The 23,280-nt window shown below is 41.8% G+C and overlaps 1 protein-coding gene across 1 annotated transcript in view; it reads left to right on the top strand.

Annotated features, from left to right (window-relative positions):
* The first annotated feature begins 357 nt into the window (after positions 1-357).
* Positions 358-23,280, top strand: part of LOC124777665 (leucine-rich repeat-containing protein 15) — an 83,672-nt gene continuing 60,749 nt past the window's right edge. The window contains exons 1-2 of the mRNA XM_047253149.1: positions 358-546; positions 20,954-21,376. Coding sequence (XP_047109105.1) covers positions 358-546; positions 20,954-21,376 — 612 coding nt within the window. The remainder of the gene's footprint in view (positions 547-20,953; positions 21,377-23,280) is intronic.

The raw sequence follows: 23,280 nt of genomic DNA, 5'->3' as shown, positions 1-23,280 counted from the left end.
AAAGCAATGATCTTGCAGTAGAAGAGGTACATTTCACAGTATCAAAGATGAAATGCTCTCTGCTCTTAAGGTATATTCGGGTATTTTAAGAGTGCATGGTTACTATACTTCTTTGCTTCGAATGATCTTTCCTGTCGTATCACTGAATACTGACCTTACGTCCTGGGCAACGTGTATATGTACAGAAAGTAAAGGCATTTGTTCTTGTTGTTTAATAGACAGAAAATTAAAAAACACTGATGATGCTCTAATTTCAGTGAAACATGACTGGGTATAAGAGGAGAGAACTGTTTTGCCCTAGGCGAGACCATTTTGGGAGTGTCGCACCTTTGTTTCAGGAGCAGAGTGACGGCGAGCATGCGGTCTCGCCTGGCAGAGAGGACGGTGGCCGCGGCGCCGCCGCTGCTGCTGCTGCTGCTGGCTCTGGTGGGCCCAACGGAGGGCTACTCGTGTCCCTCAGAGTGCAGCTGCCACCCGCCGGACGGCGCCCGAGTCGACTGCTCGTCGCAGTCACTCACAGCCATACCGGAAGGCCTCGACCCAAATGTAAGCCACGCGCAGTTTCCACACAGTATGGGACCGTTCAGGGCTGGTTATAATACGTCGATGAGCAATTATAACAATTACATAGCCATAAAGCGTGAGTAGGCTGACCACATTCAGTTGCAACAACCCTATCCGAGGCTGGATAACCCTCACGATATCGGAACACGACAGAGATCAATGTCGGAGTAGTCCATTACGCGGGGAAGTAGATGCAGATATCCTTCATCACCGTTCTAGGCGAAGCCCTAGTGGAGATGGTATACCATTGTCTCCCTTCGAGCTAAAAACTGTCCTGTGACTAGGGCCTGCCGTCGGGTAGACCGTTCGCCGGGTGCAAGTCTTTCGATTTGATGCCACTTCGGCGACTAGCGCGTCGATGGAGATGAAATGATGAAGATTAGGACAACGCAACACTCAGTCCCTGAGCGTAGGCGCGCACTGGCGATTTTCCGTCGTGCGATTTATTTGTCGCAAGAATGAAACACAGTGGCTCGAATTGGTGCGAGCGCAAGCGCGACAAAAAAGTAGCGGCGACTTAAAAGACGCAACCGGCCCTATTTCACGCGCGATGCGACTGTCGCAGGTGTGGAATGATTCACAGGCACTGGCATGGGCCCGCGCGCACTAGCGACGCTCTGCTCTGTGTTGCATACACAAAAGTTCAGTGCGCCAGCAGCATGTGTGATAACGGGAGTTGCGCTACGGATGACATTGTAAGTTGTGTTGTCGATTCAGAAAGACTAATTGCAGAAGTAGAAAAGCGACCAGCTCCCTAAAATAGGAAATTAAAAGAATACAGTGATAGCAATTTGAAAGAGAAACTATGGGGAGAAGTACGCTGCAGCCTAATTCGGAACTGGACTGAATTGCCTGGACCAGAAAAGACTAACAAAGGTATTTCATGGTTCACTTACTTTATTCATTCATGTAGACATCACAGTTACAACAATTTAAATTTTTTCATATTGCCAAGATACTGATCCTTGTGTAATCACAAAGTAGTTTGCAAAATAATCCCTTATCTGCATACCACACGCATAAACTCTTATTCCTAGAGGCTTACAGCCTTGCAGAAGGCATTCGTACGGCTCGTCCTCAGTTCGTACAACTTCATTTCGTCTTACGAAATTATGCAGAATACAACATGCTTTCATGATTATGTCTGAAAAACCAACATCCACATCCAACGGTCGATGAAATATTCTCCATTTGTTAGCCAAAATCCCCAAAGTACATTCCACCATTCTACGAGCACGACAATGTCTATAATTAAAAACACGCTGTTTCATTGTCAGGTTTTTCTTCGAGTACGGCCGCAGAATATGTCTAGACAGTGCAAATGCTTCATCTCCTACAAAATTAAAAAGTTGAGGCTCTCCTTCCTCGTCGTCTGGTAATTTTTGAGGATTTGGAATATTTAACTGATTAGAGTTCAGTTTTTGATAGAAGCTGGATTTCTTAAACACATTATAATCCCCATTGGCTCCGTACGAGCCCACGTCTATCACAGTGAAACAATAGTCAGCGTCCACTACGGCCAAAAGTATTGTCGAAAAATAATTCTTGTAATTATAAAACTCTGAGCCACTGTCAGCAGGCGTCTTCAGTCTCACTTGTTTCCCAACCATAGCACCAATGCAATTTGGAAAGTCAGTTCTGTCTAAAAACTGTTTGGCAATAATCTTCCAATCATCTTCAGTTTTTTTTCTGCCATATGAATAGGCTGTAGACATTGCCACAACTGCTCGCATGTATCCTTCACAATTTCTCTGATTGTATTGGCTCCCAGTCGATATTCGTAATGTAATGAGCGAAAGGTATTTCCAGTTGCAAGGTATTTGGAAGAAATAATATTCAGTAACAGCATTAATATTTATTCATAAAAGTATTAAGGTACATTACGCGAAAATAGAAATACTGAATGTGATGAGGAACGCCAGATATTATCAGCTTTCACCGATTTTTCCACAGCATCCGAACATGTGTTATAACACAACTCAAGCGACTTATAACACCACTCAAGCAACTTATTCTTCAGCATCTTCATTCGTTCAACCGTATTCTTCAAATGTCCTAAATGAAACGGAACCTCCACAAAATTTGTTCGTGTGCCCCTCTGCTGACAACCGCAACAAGACCACAGAAACCTCTATGCGCAACATGGTTTTGCAGTTTTCTCATGAAACAAGTTCGCCAGTTTCGACTTGCAGTAGTGATTTTCTTGATGTATCTGATCGATAATGTAAAATGGCAACAACAATTGTTGAATGAAATGATTCTCTTGATGTATCTAATAAATAATGTAAAAGGGCAATAAAAACTGTTGAATGAAATAATGTGTGCTCACCTCAAAGTCACCGATAAGCGCCCCTCAGGTGGTATACACTTCCTCCATGTCGTATCTTGTTTTGTTATATTCGGTCCTACTGTCTGAAGCAGTGTATCAAAACTATTCTTATTCATTCGATAGTATTGAAAGAATTTATTTGGGTGATTTTGTAACTCTTCGTGTAATTTGTAAGACTGACCTTTCACTACTCTCTGACTTACAATCAGATGCACCCAGTAACGACATTTGACAAGCTGTTTCGATGAAATCCATGCTGGTACTGAGAGTAGTTGCGATTTTCCTGCCGCTGTGTGCGCACCACAATGTACTTCAGCGACAGCGATTGTTAAGTCGCGCCGACTGAAAAATCGCTTGTGCGTGCCTAGCCTAAAGGATTGACATTCTGTCGCGCTGACCACTCAGCTGCGGGGGACGGACTCCTTTCGAGCTGATACGAAGAGTCAAGTGTGTACCTGTGTCGTTCATATGAGAACTTGTAGAATTTAGTATTGTGTTTCTGTTGTTATGGTTGAAGGGAAGGGAGATGATGCAACCGCCACATAGCCTATTCCTCGGAAATAGAACCATCGAATTAACGTCCCCATCCAACGAACGAAATACCATCAACGGTGCATGTAGCTTAACTTTCAGACGCTGCAGAATTGCACTGGAATTTAATTCAGGACATTGACACAAAACTGGTGAGCAGGAACCTTACATTACCATCTCACCTTCCCTTGCCCGCCAAACATTGGTAGCGAAAATTCTCTTCCACCAGGATTCCAACCAGCTTATCTCCGAGTCGAGCTCCACCACACAGGCGTACGTTAGCCACTTCGCCAATAGAGACGGTTGATGACAGAGAAGGTAAAGATGCAAATAAACTAACTGGAAAAAATATTAGGCACGCCCTTAAAAGACCACAATGATCGCTCTGGAGTGTTGTAGATGGAGCAGAACCGGTACCTGGAGGTTGTGTGACTCCACCTCTGATGTATATCATGACAGTGAACTGATGTGTACACTCATAAGCCAAAACATTATTATCACTGCCCACAGCAAGGTTGAATGCCTCCTAGTGCTTTTGCGGAAGGAGACGAATGGACAGTCATTATAGAGAAGATATGGGCCGCAAATGCGGAACTCCACTGACGTAAGCAGCTTTGACAAAGGGGACACTGTTGTGACGCTGCGGCTGCAAACGAGAATCTCTGAAACAGTGATGCTGGTCGCCTGTTGGCGTACTACTATCGTGAGCAAGTATGGAAAATGGTTGAAGGGCGGTGAAATAACGAATAGGCCGTATGGGACTGGATGACCATTTCTCATCACAAAACGGATCAGAGGATGCCCCACTGTGTAATCCAGGATAAGAAGCGATCTGTGGCAGATCTTACGACGAAGTACAATGCTGCTGCAAGCACAAGTGTTTCGGAGCACACCGTTCAGAGCACATTGTTGAACAGAGAGTTCCACATCACATGACCCCTACGTGGTCCTGTGTTGACCCAACCACAGAGTCATATATGACTTACACGCCGTCATCCAGGCGAATGGCTGCACGAAACAAGCACCGCGCCACAGATGCAGGTCAGTAAGGGCAAAATTACGCTATGAGGTACAAGAGTTGGGCTTCCATGGGATATGTGGTGCTAACAGAAAGCATCACGACAGCAGTGAGCTACGTGAACATTACTGCGGACCACCAGCATCGCTTCATGCTTGAAGTCTCCCCCTTCAGCGATGAGATCTTCCAACAGGATAACTGTCCGTGTTGTAAGGTCAGAATCGAGCTGCGGTGGTTTGAGGGGCATTATAGTGAACTCCCATCGACGTCTTGGCCAACAAAAGTGTCTGATATGAAGCCATTGAAAAACATATCGGGTACCATTTGCCTGCCCATGAACCACCATCCCGTAATTCGTAAGAATTGCCTGTGGGTAGACATCTGATATCACATACTTCTGTAAACGACTTGTAGAATGCATACCAAGTAGAATCTCTGCGTACTGTGCTTGAAAAGTGGAATAATATCCTATTACACAGGTAGTCATGATGTCTTTCCTCAACGGTGTATATGATCTTGCCTTTAAGGAATCAGTGCAGCAACGCGGTTTGATGCGAATACGTGACAGAATGTCAGAAAGCGTCTATCGTGTTTGGACGTACCTGTAACAACACCGTGAATTAAGTTGTCCGATTGCTGACGTGTCAACTCAGGCTGTCGAACTTGTCTACAAGGAACTGTGTACCATTCGCAGTAACGTAAGAACAGTCCTAACTGACCAGGACTGTATTCAAGTGTTACTCTCCGTCAGTTACCAGTAGGTCTCAAACGCGACAATAATTGTGTAGCCAGTGAATGCAGGTTCGCCTCAACTAGTTTCAGAGCTAACATTGCAAAAAAAACTCCATGCAATTTACATTTGCTGTTGGCCGTTTCTCACAGTGGTTCGCAAAGTTCCACGTCTTCAGAGGGCCAAATAATACATAAGCTTGACAATAGCTGACAGGAAGATGTTAGTTTGGTCCGTCACATCTACGTTTTGCATGTTTCTAAATTATGCAAAGCATCGAGTGCTTTGACATCCCAATGAGGCATTTAACCTGCAGTATTTGGAGATTGCAGATTGGGCTATAGTCTGTTCTGTAATGTTGTTGGAGTGTTCGTCGTTCTGTGATCTGAGCCCACTCATTTCGTTAACCATGAAGAAGAACCAGGATGTTTACTTCAGCATTCTCGGCAATCTTTCCTCGATATCTTCATGAGGAGTATGCTGTGGACAGTTCCATCTTCCATGGTAATAACAGCTCTGTTCACATAGCTACATGCACAGGTTTCTGGTTTGATGAAAACTCGGGCTTCCCATCGCACTTCATTTGGTCCTTTAAACAAAATGATCTTAATGCTGCAGAAAATATGTGGGACTTACAGTTCCTCTTTCACTTCAAGTAAAAGATTAAAGGTTAATCATTTAATAACTAGCAAGAGGGGAATGTGAAATTATCTTAATGACGAGAGCTGAGGAAGAAATAGGCGTAATCAGTGTTTGCTGATTTTCTCTAACAGGATGATGCGTGACTGCGAATTGGTATTTCAGTGACTGTATAGGCCTTGCAATGCAGTGATTCTTTATAACAGACCAGACTTCGTGTAATAAATTTAGAATATATGCAGGTTCTGTGACCATGTGATATCCATTTAATACTACTGCAATGGTGGTCAGTCAATGGTATCACCGTAATAGCACCGTCCAGCTTAACTCGTTGCTCTCTATCACAAAACCTCGAAAAATATTCCAGAATCGATGTTGAGGCAAGGAATCATGGTAATATTTAATAAAAAACATAAGCTCTCTCAAGACTGTATTATTAATCTAACAAATACAAGAACTACTATATCATCACCTAATATTAGCCGGATAGGAAAAGTGGGAAAAAGAGAGTGATATAGGAAGCTAAGTATTATCTAAAACTTGTTTTTTAAAACAAAATCCCAGCGATTCTCCAACACTTACTTACTTCACGAACGTTTATAATATTATCTGGTGGGTTTTGAGCACACATAAGTAAGTGACACATTCTTGAGGATGCATACAAGGTGTGATCACACAGACAGAGCCATACGCACGTGAGTACAATCAACAGAACGTACACAATGTCAGCGCTAGGATTGTATATACCCTCCTTATGCAGCAATTCAGGCTGTACTTCGCCCATGGAGACGATCGTAGAGGTGCTGAATGTAGTCTTGGGGAATTGCCTGCTATGCAGTTTCCACATGGTGCCTCAGTTGGGCCAGAATTCGTGCCGGACGGGCAGACCACGCAGGATGACATTTCATCCAGTCCCAAACACGCTCAGTGGAGGACAGTTCAGGGGATCCTGCTGGCCAGGGTAGTTGACCTTCACGTTCAAGAGCACGTTCGGTGGCACGGGATACATGTGGACGTACATTGTCCTGTTGGAAAAGCACATCACCTAGCTGGTCCATGAACGGTAGCATGATGAGTTGGATGATGGTTTGAATCTACTTTGCACTGTTCAATGTTTCCTCGACAATCACTAGAGGAGTACGGCCAGTGTAGGGTCTTGCTCCCCACACCCTGATGCTGGGTGTTGGCCCTTTCCTCCTTTGTCGTATCCACTCCCGATTTTCGCTCCCACCCACGCGTACAACCATCATTGGCACCAAGGCGGATCGACTCTCATCACTGAAGACGACAGGTCACCATTCGTCCTTCCATAAACACCTATGTTGCGACGTGAGCGGAAGACGCCCTAACGGTACGCGGGACTGTAGCCCTGCTTCATGGAGACGGTTGCGAATGGTTCACGCTGATATCCCTGTAGTAATCGCGTCCCTAGGTTGTTGTGCAATGACTGCTGTCCAGTACGCCACTTCGTCGGATACGACCGTCTTGGGGTGCATCTGTGCGTCGCAAATGTCCGGATCCAGGTCGAGGTGCACGTGCACCTACTGCTGACCACTAGCGACAACATCTATCCACTGTGGGTACTTCACGCACCACATGTTGCGCAGTTCTGCGGTACATCCACCTGGCCTCCCGCAGGCCCGCTATACGCTGTCGATGACTCCACCAATTGCACAAACGGTTTACGTATGCGCTGTCGCACCATGCTAACAATGTTGAAGACACAGACGGAGCTCGGTCAGCTGCGGCTAACTGGCTGCAACTGGCCAGCTAGCAACAATCCACGGCCGATAACGCGGTTCCTGGTGTGTCCGAAGCTCTGCGCATTTCATCATCGCATGTACCGCCCGTTCGTAGCGTCCAGTGCAAGTAAGGCGGGTCTTATTCGCTTCCGTCAGTGTGTTCGTTTTTCATTTTTCAGGAGAGGTATTACGAGGGATTAGCGTGATGTCTCTCGGGGGCGACTACGGTTTTTGTCCGGTACGTTTATTTTTGTATGAGTGTAATCTGTCATCATTATCCCGTAGAGATACTTGACAAATGAGTCTGCTTGGACCTTATCTTCTTCGTAGCTTGCTCCGTGGAGGGTTCTACATCAAGTGTACGTCACCTGTCATAGTATTCTGCGCTGGTATTTAGAGAACGGTTCTTGTGGCTTGAACATCAACGGGTGCAAAATATTCTACAAGAGGTGGAAAATCTGAAGCGATTATACGTGTATCTACTAGCCATTTTGACTGTTTCAGGTAAACATTAATACGCAGATGTCTTGTGCATCTACATAGATAAGTGACAGTTTCAACTACACTTCTGAAATAGAACATCGTTCAGATCACTGTCTCAGAAAGTCACATGCAAATCCGTCTCTCCCCATATGTCTCCGCTGCGTTGTTACACACAAATGTGCGTCTTATTAGCACTTATATCACGCTTGAAACGTTTGAGATGAATTTTTTACATCCTGTATGGAAATGTTGAAGATCGCATATTATTAGCGGCAACGGTTTTATCACTTCAGTTCGTCAGTACCAGACGTCAGAAGTCACGCACTTCTAAAATATTAACGGCGAGTAATGGATGTCGTCAGTGAATGTACTTTCTACGAGGAGTATCGTGAAATTACAGCACAATAAACGCAAAACTGTTCCGCATTAGTGTATGTGCAGAAACGGATTGCAGGGAAACAGATCAAACGTAAACCCCACAACGGGTCATGAAAATGGCGTTCCTGTATGATGACAGATGTATTACCTACATGCCAGTGACAGTCTGTACAGATTTACCTCGCCTGCTAATACGATGTCATAGCACTGCTACTATTATATGTTGGTAACAGTGAACCGTCGAGATCGCTGTGAACTCCGCTGTCGTAAATAATTACATAAATAAAAGATCAGAGGCCACTTTTGAACGTTTCCTGCTATTATAAATATAACTGCAGTTACCTTAGTGTACGTTTTAGCGTCGTGGTAAATAAGGCAGATACCAGAATGAGATTCATTTGATATATCCTCAGGAAATGTATCCCAGGCACACAGGAAGTAACTTAACAGTACTTGAATATTCCCCGTCAGGCTGGGATCCGTAACAGATAGAATTGAGAGAGGAACAAGAGAAGCTCTAAAGAAGAGCAGCGTGTTTCGTTACAGATTCATAAAGTGAGCGCGAAAGCGTCATAGAGATGCTAAGACAACTGCAGTGGCAGACGCTGCGAAAGAGACTTCTGTGTGAATGTCTAGTGTCAAAGTTTCGAGTACTTTCCTAGAAGAGTCCACCTATATATTGTAACGTCCTACGTATATCTCTCTAAAAGACTATGAATGTAAAATTAGAGAGATTGGAGCCCATATGAAGGCTTACCAGCAATCGGTCTTTTTTCGAGCCATTCGCGAGTGGACGAGGGGGAAGTGATAGTGGTCCACAAAGCATCCTCCGCCACACACTGTAAGATGGCTCACCGAATGTAGCTGTAGGTGTAGATGTAGAACGTATTTTTCTGCTCGTGCTTGCAGTTGTAATTTCAGGCCCAATTTCACAAGTGAGAATGATATGAAAAGAGTGCATTCTAGTTCATTAATTCTATGGTTTTATAAAGCAGGTCAGTTATGTTTTACGAAAATTGTATGTTATTGTTCCACTGGTGTGGCTGTGCTAGGGAAGAGAAAAGGTTGCTCAATGAGACTCTTCCATTAAATTTTATATTATGCCAGAAAGACAGAAAAATCGAGAACAGGAGATCATGATTTGTGTCTTTCAGGTAGAGTTTGAAAATGTGCAATATAAATTACGATAGTTGAAGTTGAAAAAGAGAAGGACAGCTGGGAAAATATGACAAGTAAATTGCAGGCTGGAGAAAATTTTGTTAACGAAATTAGACATTCAACTAAGCAACATATTTCACTTGCTGCCGGGATTAGAGAGGTAAGAGTCTCTTATAGATGCGCAGGAATGTAGGATGCAACAGAGGAGTGCTAGCGAAAACAGAGGAGGAAGATTTCTACTGCTAGACAGCAGTCATTGAAGGGGTCTGCATCAACAGCTACACCAAACACACCGAACATTAGCTGTAGGGTACGAAGTCAGAAGTTTTTTATAATCAAGTGCTAGTCTTAGCGAGGTAATAGGAAACTTAGGAAAAATGTGTAGGAGTTTAACAAGAAATATCAGGTGCTGACAGTTCAGGGAGCTGCAAACAATCTGGCTTAAAACGAAAAAAACAAGATGTGGACCATATGGGAGCAGCTATTGTGCAGACAGATAGAGTTTTGTGGGAATTCTGTGACACCATTACCAAAACTGCATTAACTATGCTGTTAAGCGAGCTAACATGAGCTGAGGGGCACCTTCGGACGTGTGTTGTCCCAGTATTTGCTGTAGTAAGATGGGCCAAATCTGAAAGGGATATGAAAGGACAAGTTGGCAAAGCTATTAGCAGAAAACGTAATGGTATCTACCAGCAAACAAAGGCTAATGCCCGAAATTATTTGCGTCTGGTGTGACACTGACTTTAGGACAAATTCAGAGTTCACACAGACAATATTAAAAGAAATTTAATTGACAAATCATCCTAAGGTACGTTAAATCAACTTGCTTCACCAGAATATTAGAGGAGGCTAACATAAAATTAATTTTTTTGCAGAATCATTTTATTTGGAAAGAAAATGACGTCATTTGTCTGTCTGAATATAATATAAACACATGAATACAAAATTTTAATGCAAGTGGCTGCAGATAACGTGCTTATTCATGTAAATCGAATATGGATAAAGGAGCTTTTGACCCCCTTCAGAAAAAAGGAATCTTAATTCAAATTTTGACAAATAACAGTCTTCATAAGAAGACTACAGTACAAATTTATAGATCGCCTCCTGCAACGACGGATCGTGGCAGGAAACCACAAAAATATAGAAATAAGTAAATACCGTATAGATCACCGCTAGTAAGTTACTAATAGAAAAGTAATACTTGTTTTTGCTGCCCTGTACTGTTCTTTACTACGTAATACAGAAATACTCATTAAATTTTGTGTTTTCTATTATACAGGAAGAAAGGTTATTAATTTGTCGTGATTTCTATGTAATTTTTTGGAGAACTATGATAACAAAAGTGATCTAGAACTGCGTTTAGCCACTTAAAAATTTGTATCAGGCATAAACTTCCCTACTTGCTTTGCTACAGGTAGTAGTAGCCTTTTAGATAATGTATTCATATAGCAAACAGGAGTTAAAGAAATGCATGCTATCCAATAGTAAACGGGCTGTCAGATCACGATGTACAGTTAGCCACATTACGTTACTTAGATCCGCGTGCGGTTCAGAAATACTCGAAGAAAACAGTGAGGCTGATTAATGACAAAACTACTGAAGATTTTAAAGAAAGCTTAAAAATGGTGACTGAGGTGAATTGTCAATAGGCTTAATGCTAGCTAGAGATTCAACATCTTTGTTATTAGTTTTTATCCATTTTCTAAAGCAATTTTCCTAAAGGATAGTCGAGTGCAATGACGTGAAGTCGCTAAAGAAACCTTGGATCATTACAGGTATCAAAGTCACTTCACAACAAAAAAGGGGAAACTAGATAATACTCAGAGCAAGTAAAATTAGTCAAGGACTAAGCACACCTTGTCTTTAATTGTTTGATCAGACAATAAAATAAAATCAGTATCGAGTACTATTAAAAGGGACACAGGGAAGCAGGCCACAGAAGATGACATTATTTCTGTTGAAGAAATGGCTCTGAGCACTATGGGACTCAACTGCTGTGGTCATCAGTCAATTTCTGTTGAAGAAGAAAAGGTCATTGTAAGTTCATATGTAGTAGATATTTTTTAGAATTATTTTTTTTTAAATAGTACAGAAAACTGGTGCATTTAATTCAGAACAGAAAGCTAAACAGTACACCAAAGAAGCAATACAGAGAACATTTAATGACATAAAAATTAATCTGACACCCCTATCTGAAACATGACCGATTATCCTGACTCTAAAAATCAAAAATTCATATGGAGTGAATAATATCTCCAATATGGTACTTAAATGTTGTCACTCTAATACATGTAATATTATTAGTCACTTGTCCAATTCATCATTATTCCACACAAATTGAAATGTGCCATAGTTAAGTCTCTATAAAAAGTGTGACTCTACAGTCAACAAATACGATCCACTGTCACTCCTTACACCATTTTCCAAAATTTTTGAAAAGGTGATGTATTCAGGGGTTGTCACCCACCTGTGAAGTAATGATCCAGCCAATCACGATTTTTATTTCAAGAGGGTCGCTATACATAGTCATTTATTTATACATTTATGGAGAAGACTTATAGAAGGCATTTCATAGTGTCAATCAAAACATTCTATTAGAGGAGTTAAATTTTTGTTGAGTACATTAGTCATGACATGCCTGGCTTAGTTCCTATTTAAGAAAAATGCAGAAAGTTACCCTGACTGTTCAAGTAATACAAGGAGGTATGCCTCTTCATCTGCATGGGGAGAAATTACTATGCAGAGTCTCACAGCGTTCGACCATTGGCTCTTTACTGTTCTTGCTTTATGTTAATGAACTGCCAGTTTATGTAAATGAATAAACTGAAATGGTCCTGTCTGGAGATGATAGAAGCATTTTTGTGAAGATGAGCGAAGAAACATCTACGTGAAAATAGTAAATGTTGCTTTTGTGAAAGTTGCTGGCTGGTTTTACGTAAGTGATCTAACTTTAAACTCTGAAAGAAAAGCTCACATCCAGTTTTGTACTGTCAAAAATATCCAACCTCCTGTTAAATTAGCACATCAACAAGAAATAATAAACAGGATAAAAAGTTCTAAGACCTTAGATGTGCATATTGATAAAAACTTAAAACTGGAAAAATAATAGACCTCTTAAAGCTTTTAGGTTCAGCTATTTTTGCCATATGAATAATACGAACTTCCTGGGTAGAGAAGTCATATTTCGCATTTTTCTCATTCTGTGATGTATAATGGGATAATTTTCTGGTGCAGCACTTCCCTTCAGTAAAACGTATCCATTGCACAAGCGAAAGTAATTGGAATCACATGCTGAGGTTCAGACGCACACAACTTGCAAGCATCCCTTCAAGCAGCTAGGGAAATTTAGCACAATTTTAGAGTACATTTACTTATAAAATTTATTTTCAACAATCCATTGCTACTTGAGACTAATAGAGATTTTCGACAATACAAAACTAGATCGAAAAATGGTCTGCAGTTCCTTGTAGCGAATATAATTCTGACAGAGAAAAGAGAACTATACATCTCTTTGATATCGAAATAAATGTCTAAAAGATATTAGAGGTGCTTTCAAATATGGGTGAAAGTTGTTTCTCCTTAATAATTTCTTCTATACCATGGGGGAATTCTGGATTAAAAATAATTAGTCATTTTTGCGGAAAACCCTACAAATGGCCAGTATGCAGTCATATATATTTTTTCATATTATATGCAAGTGTGTTTGTGTGTGTGTGTGCGGAAAACCCTACAAATGGCCAGTATGCAGTCATACACATTTTTTATATTACATGCAAGTGTGTGTGTGTGTGTGTGTGTGTGTGTGTGTGTTCTATGTTTGTTCTGTTAACAAGTTACACATCACAGCGTATATCGTGAATATGATGTATGTACCAAGTAAATAACTAACTATAGTTGTGTCAATACATATCCAGTATGCTCACCAGCGTGCTTTGCGACGTGAAACACATGTGCATATTCCTTTGCACAGAATAACCTGCCATCAAATAAATCTTCTGCGCTGACAATGTGTGACGAAACAGCGTAAATAGTTTACGCAGTTGTCGATGTTGAGACAACTAGAGTACAGACACATGTGTGAATTGTAGAGTCATACTAATTCGTTGCGGCAATATCATTATGTAAATCAAATATAACACGTTAAAAACAATATCCTACGACTCTTACAGGTGGTTAAAGACGAAGACGTTGCAACAGATGTCAGCACCCGTGCGTCACATTAGCACCACACGGGGTTACTATAACTTTTAGTAGTAAATGACTACACGATATTCATTATCGTCACAAGCAGCAGAGACATATTTGTAAAGAAGAACTGAAGTTCAGGGAGAAAAAAGAAACAAACAATCTTCAATTACACAGATTGCTGTTTATTTTCGTGCAAATCGTGTTTATAATACAGTATACTGATGTGCCGGGTTCACATGAGAATATATGGGGCTAAAAACGAACAGAAAGGGAAATATGTAAAAAATTAAAAGCAAACAGAACGTGTTTCACTTATAGATCAATTTTAATCATAGACAACAAATCTGGACTTTGATTTTTCCATGGCAAAGTAATTAGTAAGTTATCGAGTCATTAGTATCATTGTTTTAATTAATTAATATTACCCAGAAAGGTCTTTTAGACGAAGCCGGTTACCTGTATCGAGGTAGTTCGACCAATTACATCGGCCGTGGCACTTCTGCCGCTTCAGAATGCTTTTTAAAAAGACTGTTGACAAAGAAATCGACCAGTACTCTCACACCAGGATATGCAGGGTACGTCCATGAACGTTATCCCCCACAAAACCTGTGTCACTGCGAATAACAGATTGTTCCGACATACAGCCATATCAGTAACTCAGATGATAATTTCTGAAGCAGAACCGAAGTTGAAGCAATCATAGAATGTTGGTAATGTAAACACAAGTAAAAAAGTTCGACGTTGAAAGAGAAGGGTACCAGAATTCCATTTGAGTTGTTGATGTATCAAAGCACTGTACTGTACAGGTGTTTGAATGTTGGGCAGGGGCAGCTGAATTTAGTGAAACTAAACTTCCAATTGCTGTTATTTATAGGTCTCCTAACACTGACTTCAGAGCATTTCTGCTCAAGCTAGAGAGGGTTCTTGGTTCACTTAATAAGAAGTGACTTTAATATTAATTTTGTATGTGATTGTGCAAGAAAAAGGATGTTGGGAGATTTCCTAAATTCATATGATCTAATCCAGACTGCATTTTTTCCAACCACGGTGCAGGGGAACAGTAGCCCAGCCACAGATATATATTTTTTTTTCATTCTTCATTACTAGATGGGTATTCTGTTACCAAAAGGCTGAATGGTCTTTCGAACCATGATGTACAAATTTTAATACTAAAAGGTTTTTGTGCTCAAACAAATGTTATATATAATTACAAATTATGTAGAACAGCTAATCCAATGTCAGTAGGGAGCTTTTTAAACCTCGTTAAGGAACGAGAGCGGCAGGATGTTTATAGTGCGGATAACATAGATGACAAATATAAAGTTTGCCTCGACACATTTCTCATGCTCTTTCAAAGCTACCTTCATTACAGCGTTCAGAACAGGGTACCAGCAGTTAAAGGCAGCCTGAGTGGCTGAGTTATGGGATAAGGACATCATGTAGAAGAAAATGAAATTTATCTCGAAATGTTAGAAGTAGTCACAATCGAGTTACAGTAGCCCATTGCAAACAGTGCTGTAAGGTGTTTGAAAATGTTATTAGGAAGGCAAATATATGTGGTATGCAAACACAATAGCTAATTCACAGTATAAAAGTGAAACCATATGGTCAGTCGTGAAGAAAGTGTCTGATCAGCAGCACAAGGTCGAGAATATAAGAACAGCACGTAGCAAAAGTGTTTCTATTACTGATAAGTCAGATATATATACAGTGTTGAACAATCGCTTTCTGAACTCACTTTGTACAGGGAATCATATGAGTCTCTTGGAAAATGGCTTCCTTAGACTGATATCTGAAATACACCTCCATGATACTGACAATGTGGAATTTGAGTTAATAATTAAATCACTGAAGACTACGGATATGATGGAGTGTCTAGCAGAATAGTAAATTACTGTGCTGCATATGTTAGCTCTGCATTTAGTCATATTTTTAGTTTTTCCTTTAGGGATGGTCAGTTTACTGAACGATTAAAGTACTCAGTAGTGAAGCAGCTTAATGAAAATGGAGAAGGGATAATGTAAACAATGTTAGATCTATTTCTATGCCATCATTGTTTCAAAAAGTTACTGAAAAGACTGTGTATGTAAGGAAAATTGATGCTTTCGTTTCACATAATGTGCTGTCAAACGTAGTTTGGTTTTAGAAGTGGTTTAACAACTAAAGCTACATTCTCTTTTCTCTGTGAGGTACTGGAGGTACTGGACGGATTAAACGAAAGTTTTTGAACGACAGGCGTCTTTTATGATTTAATTAAGCTGTTCGATTGTATTGATCACAAAATATTGCTTCAGTAGTTGGACCATTATGGAATACGGGGAGTGACTCACAATTGTTGCACCTCTTGCTTTAATAACAGACAGCACAAGGTGTTCTCCATAGTATTGAGAGAGGCCATGATGTGTTTGCTTACGGCACTAGCTTGATAGTAAAGGATGTTGTGTTCAACGATGGCACTGTTTCAAAAAGCTCAGTTCAAGACATAAGCTTATAGCTTCTAGAACATAAACTAACGCTAAGCCACAGTAAGACTCAGTTTTTACAGTTTCTAACATACAATTCAATACAACGTGGTGGTTTAATTACACAGAATGGGCATATGATTAGTGAGATCGAACAGTTCAGATTTCTAGGTATTTAGATAGATAGTAAACTGTCGTGGAAAATTCATGTTCAGGATTTTGTTCTAAGACTCAATGCTGCCACTTTTACTATTACTATTAGAACAATACCTAACGTAAGCGATAGCTCAACACGAAAAGTAATCTACCTTGTTTATTTTCATTCGCTTATGATGTATTGCATCATATTTTAGCGTAACTCTTCCTATTCTCAAATGGTATTTTTGTTCAGAGACAGACGGTTCGGGCAATAAGTGATGTAAGTTCTTGGACCTCTTGTCGAACCCTGTTCATAAGCCTGAGTATTCTGACATTGGCTTCTCAAATGTATCACTTCTTGTTAATAATGTAAGCTTATTCCCAAGAATTAGCAACTTCCACTCAGTTAATACTAAGCAGAAGTCCAATCTGCATCTGGGTCGCACCTCCTTCACTCTTGTGTAGAAAGGCAGGCAGTAGCCTGCTGCATCTATTTTCAGTAAACTACAACAAGAATTCAAGAATCTTAGCAGTAATACAGGAGTTTTCAAATCTAAGCTGAAGAATTTCCACATGGGTGGGTCACTTCTTCTGTTGTGTCAAGGAGTCCCTCGAAGAATTAAGCTGATTCCTATGTTATATTGTTGACTGCTCTTAAACAAACTTATAACTTGTTGTGTCTTTAGGACTCATAAAACATTTTATTTTGTCCTTTATTACTTTTCTGTTGTAATTTCATGTACTGACACGTTCCAAGACCAATGAGATTTTGTCATCAATTTGTCCTACGGAACTGGACATGTAAAATAAAATAAATAAAAGAACTCCTCGCAGTTTTGTGTAGTAGCCAGGGGTGTCTCTTACATTTCATCAGAATGAACTATTATCATGCGAAAATTTAGATTATGATGAGCAAAGAGCTTAGGAATAGATCAAGTGGTCGCAACCTATATTTGAGTTACGAAACTTGTGGAGTATTCAAAAGAACATCGTAAGCTAAATAAAATTTCTTCGTACAGCAGGCTACAACAACAAGATAGCCGAGACCTATTACATGGGATGGTCTCACCTGCACAAATTTCGTGGGTCGTTCTCCGTGTCGTAAAAACAGAGTAGCACTCTAAAGCTGTATTCGAACAGGGAAATACTTGTTCCCCTGTTGTGACGAGTTTTCGAGGCTTTAATGACTTTACCTGATAAGCCACTCATTGACAAAAGTCTTATCAGTTTGCGATTCGCTCTTATATCAAGTCAGAAGCGAATAATTTGCACTCATTCAGAGGCGCTTCGAAAGTACACTTCCACGGTGGCGTTGAGCAGAATTTTGGTGAATTTTGGCGCCAGTATGACTTCATTTTCAACACCAGCTTCTTTTCGTTTATATCGACATCTTAATTTCTGAAGCGTCGTCAAGCCCGATGACGACGTCTCCGGGTGCCAATGCTTTTTCGGTAGTACATAGGAAGATTGTAGACACCTTCGAGCTAAATTTCGAACTTGTGCGTCGCAATGGAATCACGGGTTTCAAAAAAGAAATTCTTTAATTCTTTTGCGCATTGTGATTCTAAAGCGATGTGTTCACTGGTGGTTTGAGTGAATGGCACGACGTGTAAGAAGTCCCTTTCACACCGTGAGGTGACATCGTCAGACTATAATGTTTGGCTTTCGGTGTCCCTTTACTGTTCAACACATTTTACTTTGTCCATCTATATCACATAAAGACCCTGGTAGCTGGGTGGTCAGCGCGACAGAATGTCAATCCTAAGGGCCCGGGTTAGATTCCCGGCTGGGTCGGAGATTTTCTCCGCTCAGGGACTGGGTGTTGTGTTGTCATCTTCACTTCATCCCCATCGACGCCCAAGTCGCCGAATTGGCGTCAAATCGAAAGACTTGCACCCGGCGAACGGTCTCCGACGGGAGGCCCTAGTCACACAACATTTATTTTAAGTAAGGACAAAGCTTGTTTTTCATGAATCTATATAGTGCACATTTTTTCACACACCAGCGCATTTTATTTACTTCACCGTTTCGATATAATTTGTTTTTCTGGGTTCAGTAATACGACACACTAACAGTTATTAGGCTTATGCATAAGCTACTCTCAGCACATTGTTGAGCTGACCAAAAGGAAATATTGACACCCACTAAAATATGAATGCTGTCAACTAAGAAACATTAAACTTAGATCTATTCATAACAGACAATTAAAAACATGGTACAGTTACGGAACGTCAGTTCTTAATAAAACATAAATACTGTTTTATGAATGTATAAACATCTTAGCACATGATCAAATGAATTTAATTTCTGAGAGTCTCATGTTTTATTGAAAAACTTGTACCGAACTAGTTAGCTGTGTTGTCTTTTAACATGTCATGGCCGTCAATCGTTACTGATATAGTCAGCTGACTTGTCTGTTTTGTGCGTGCCGTGGTCGGGGAGGCAACGACAGTGCGAACACTCTGATCTACTCTGCTACATCCATACATAAAAGTGAATGTATGTATCTAGGTATATGCCACATCTTCTCCTAAACCAGTGGATTGATTTCAACCAGACTTGGTACACATAGCGCTTATAATCTGAAAAAAACACTTTGGCGTAAGAATTACCTCCGTCTCAAAAGAGTTGGGGTGAAGGTCAGGACTTGTTCAAGTTCATGATGCGCAAACAGCCAGATGATGTTCATCCAGTAATTGAGAGAGAGAGCCCTTAGTGACTTGCAACAAAATTTACATATATGCCAAACCTTTAAGAGACTTTTTCTTGCTGACACCCCCTATAAAACGATGAAAAGAAAAAAGTTAATCGTTTATTACGTTTCCTCGATTATTACGTTTCTGCTATTCGTGAGTAAAACTGCCGCATCAGGTATGACGTTACAATTTATTACTTCTTTACTACAAACTCTATTCGCAACGTATTTTGGAGACAGTAGTCACACGTATCACTGAACGTACCTGCAAAAATCTGTGATTATACGACACATTGTTCAGAAGATACCATGTTATAAACACTGAGCTTCGTGAAAAAGTGCCGCAACATGCACCACGTTTTAATCTATTGCTTCTTTAGTGCTATATTCACAACACATTTCGCACACAATATCCACAAATACCACTGGATGTACCTGCAAAACATGTCATCGTACGACACATAGTTCAGGAGATACGATCTGCGTGAAAACGTAACTGAAGAGCGTAATTCGCTAGAGATACAGGAGAAATATGCGTGCAAATATGAGTGAAATATGTCGAATGTATGAGAAATTTATGTTACAAGTTCTTACGCGAGGAACCAGCAACCTTCTGTCGGGGTGGGGTGATAATCTGGAGAGCAAGGAGGAGGAGAAGATGGACAGACAGAGAGGGAAAAGGAGGAGATGGATACAGATAGGGGAAAGAGGCGATGGACAGAGAGAGGGGGAGGGAAAAATGGACACAGAATGATCGGGAATGAGGAAGCAGACAGATAGTGGAAGGGAAGGATATGGTTCTAGGCGCTGCAGTCTGGAACCGCGAGACCGCTACGGTCGCAGGTTCGAATTCTGCCTCGGGTATGGATGTGTGTGATGTCCTTAGGTTAGTTAGGTTTAACTAGTTCTAAGTTCTAGGGGACTAATGACCTCAGAAGTTGAGTGCCATAGTGCTCAGAGCCATTTGAACCATTTGAAAATCGTAGGCACGATGTATCCTGCGGCGAGGGATGCTGCCGACTATGCGCCAGCTACCGGAAAAACGCTATTTATTTCGAGCAGCCGCGGTGCGCTTATCCCGCCGTCGCGCTGAGGAGCGCTAGTCAGCGCGACGGCAGCTGGGCGCGGCTGGCACGCGGCTATACAGGCGGGCGGCCTAACTACAAGGGGCCGGAACTGACGAGACTTATCAAGATATGAATAACTGGAATGTTTGGGATGGGTCATTCATACTGACCCAACAGGTTTCTTTTTTGCTGTCTTGTGATTTATTAAAGTAAAGGATACAGCTCTATGTCTACAGTTCAGAGGATGTACCACCACTTTATTACATACTATTATATACAGTCATATCGCCAACTATTTTACATTTTATATCAACACCTCTACCACGGATAAAGACACAGATATTATCATCATGAGACAGTTTACAAGACCTACGGGTTCTAACACACAAGTCATATCTGTTTTTCGAGGAGGTCGTTTTGATTATACTTTTTCTGTTACTGACAATCCTGTTGGTTAGTGTTGGTTAACTGTTGCGATAATTCGTATTGATACTACTACTAAGTCGACTGCAACGTCTTTGGAGCAGATACCTCCTCGTGATGTTCTCGGTTATCGGACGTTCATGGTCACTATGTCTCAAGTTCGTGGTGTTGGAGAAACATCTCACTTATCACTTGTTTGATCTCTGGCATTGGTTGTTGATGTGAAGGAAGTTGAGTTACACCGTTGTTCAGAATCCACGTTTAAGTCTACACCCTCTACAACCAGCTGGGTAAGTGAGTTCAGAGGAAGGCAACGGTGTACCACCCCCAACAGGACCGTGCCTAGTAAAGCACTGCGGTCTTCGAAAAATCTTCGGGTTGATGACTGCTCTACTTGTTACGTAGGTTACTTACCTCGACCTGTCGAGGAACAACATCATGACGGTGGACCCGGCGAAGCTGTCGGGCCTGACGCGCCTGACACGGCTGGACCTGTCGGGCAACTACATCTCGCTGCTGAGCGCGGCAGCCTTCTCGGCGCTGGTGTCGCTGGAAGAGCTGGACCTGAGCGGCAACCGCATCTCGCGGCTGGCGCACGTGGCGGCCGACTCGCTGCTGGCCAACCTGACGAGGCTGGGCCGCCTATCGCTGGCCGGCAACCAACTGCGCGAGCTGCAGGAGCTGGACGGGGGACTCGTGCTGGCCAGCCCCTCGCTGAGGGAGCTCGACCTCAGCCGCTGCCAGCTGCAGAAGATCGACCACCGCGCCACGCTGGCGCGCCTGCCGCGCCTCCAGATCCTCAACGTCTCCGACAACCCCATCAAGTGGGTACGTCTCTCTTGCGGTAGCTATGGTCACCTTTTCCAATTTCCCGTTTCCATTTTTGTTTCACATGTTTGCCCTTTTCGTATCCTCCTCTTCCACCTCTTCTTCATGTCGTTTCTGGAAACCCAGAATCTACTCCGTAGGAATCAACGTATGGATTCTGGAAACAGCGATCGTCTGAGACCCAACTCGCTTTATTTGTTCATGAGACCCAGAAAATATTAGATACAGGCTCCCAGGTAGATGCCATTTTCCTTGGCTTCCGCAAGGCGTTCGATACAGTACCGCACTGTCGCCTGATAAACAAAGTAAGAGCCTACGGAATATCAGACCAGCTGTGTGGCTGGATTGAAGAGTTATTAGCAAACAGAACACGGCATGTTGTTCTCAATAGAGAGACGTCTATAGACGTTAAAGTAGCCTCTGGCGTGCCACAGGGGAGTGTTATGGGACCATTGCTTTTCACAATATATATAAATGACCTAGTAGATAGTGTCGGGAGTTCCATGCGGCTTTTCGCGGATGATGCCGTAGTATACAGAGAAGTTGCAGCATTAGAAAACTGCAGCGAAATGCAGGAAGATCTGCAGCGGATAGGCACTTGGTGCAGGGAGTGGCAACTGATCCTTAACGTAGACAAATGTAATGTATTGCGAATACATAGAAAGAAAGATCCTTTATTGTATGATTATATGATAGCGGAACAAACACTGGTAGCACTTACTTCTGTAAAATATCTGGGAGTATGCGTACGGAACGATGTGAAGTGGAATGATCATACAAAATTAATTGTTGGTAAGGCGGGTACCAGGTTGAGATTCATTGGGAGAGTCCTTAGAAAATGTAGTCCATCAACAAAGGAGGTGGCTTACAAAGCACTCGTTCGACCTATACTTGAATATTGCTCATCAGTGTGGGATCTGTACCAGGTTGGGTTGACGGAGGAGATAGAGAAGATCCAAAGAAGAGCGGCACGTTTCGTCACAGGATTATTTGGTAAGCGTGATAGCGTTACGGAGATGTTTAGCAAGCTCAAGTGGCGGACTCTGCAAGAGAGGCGCTCTGCATCGCGGTGTAGCTTGTGTCCAGGTTTCGAGAGAGTGCGTTTCTGGATGAGGTATCGAATATATTGCTTCCCCTTACTTATACCTCCCGAGCAGATCAGGAATATAAAATTAGAGAGATTCGAGCGCGCACGGAGGCTTTCCGGCAGTCGTTCTTCCCGCGAACCATACGCGACTGGAACAGGAAACGGAGGTAATGACAGTGGCACGTAAAGTGCCCTCCGCCACACACCGTTGGGTGGCTTGCGGAATATAAATGTAGATGTAGATGTACTACTCTTCTTCATCCTCCTTCTTCGCCACAACTTCTTTTTCCTCCACTTACTCTCTTCTTCATCTTCCTGTTTTGGTGATTTTGAACGGACAGAATATATCTCATCTCTTGTTGAGTGCCTTGTGTTCAGTCCATTCCATACCTTAGCTAGCAGTCACCCAGTGTGAAAGTGCCACAGTGCAGCTGGGTTCAGATTATGACAATGACGTTCGTTTTAGAGCGTGCTAACTGGATATCAATGGGCACATCTCACGGTGTGAGCAATTTATGTTCTCATGAACGAAAGTTCGCCCCAATTCCCCGGGAACATTTATTAACAGATATCACCAGAATGTCTGGCTATTTCGACACATCTGTGTTGTTCGTATGTGTCTTTTATTATACACTCCCTCTTATATGTGTAAACAGGGAATAAGGACCAAGCCATTCAGCCAGGGGTCATTGAATTCCTCTCTCCGATACTAAGGTACAAGACTTGACAGTTTACAAATTTAAAAACGCATTTTACACCACTGTCGTTGTCAGCTGTGATAGTGATTGCCCGTATGTCAGCACATGATAAACATGTA

The sequence above is a fragment of the Schistocerca piceifrons genome, chromosome 1 (assembly GCF_021461385.2).
Source record: "Schistocerca piceifrons isolate TAMUIC-IGC-003096 chromosome 1, iqSchPice1.1, whole genome shotgun sequence".
NCBI classification, from domain to species: Eukaryota; Metazoa; Arthropoda; class Insecta; order Orthoptera; family Acrididae; genus Schistocerca; species Schistocerca piceifrons.
This window is presented reverse-complemented; position numbering and strand designations above follow the sequence as displayed.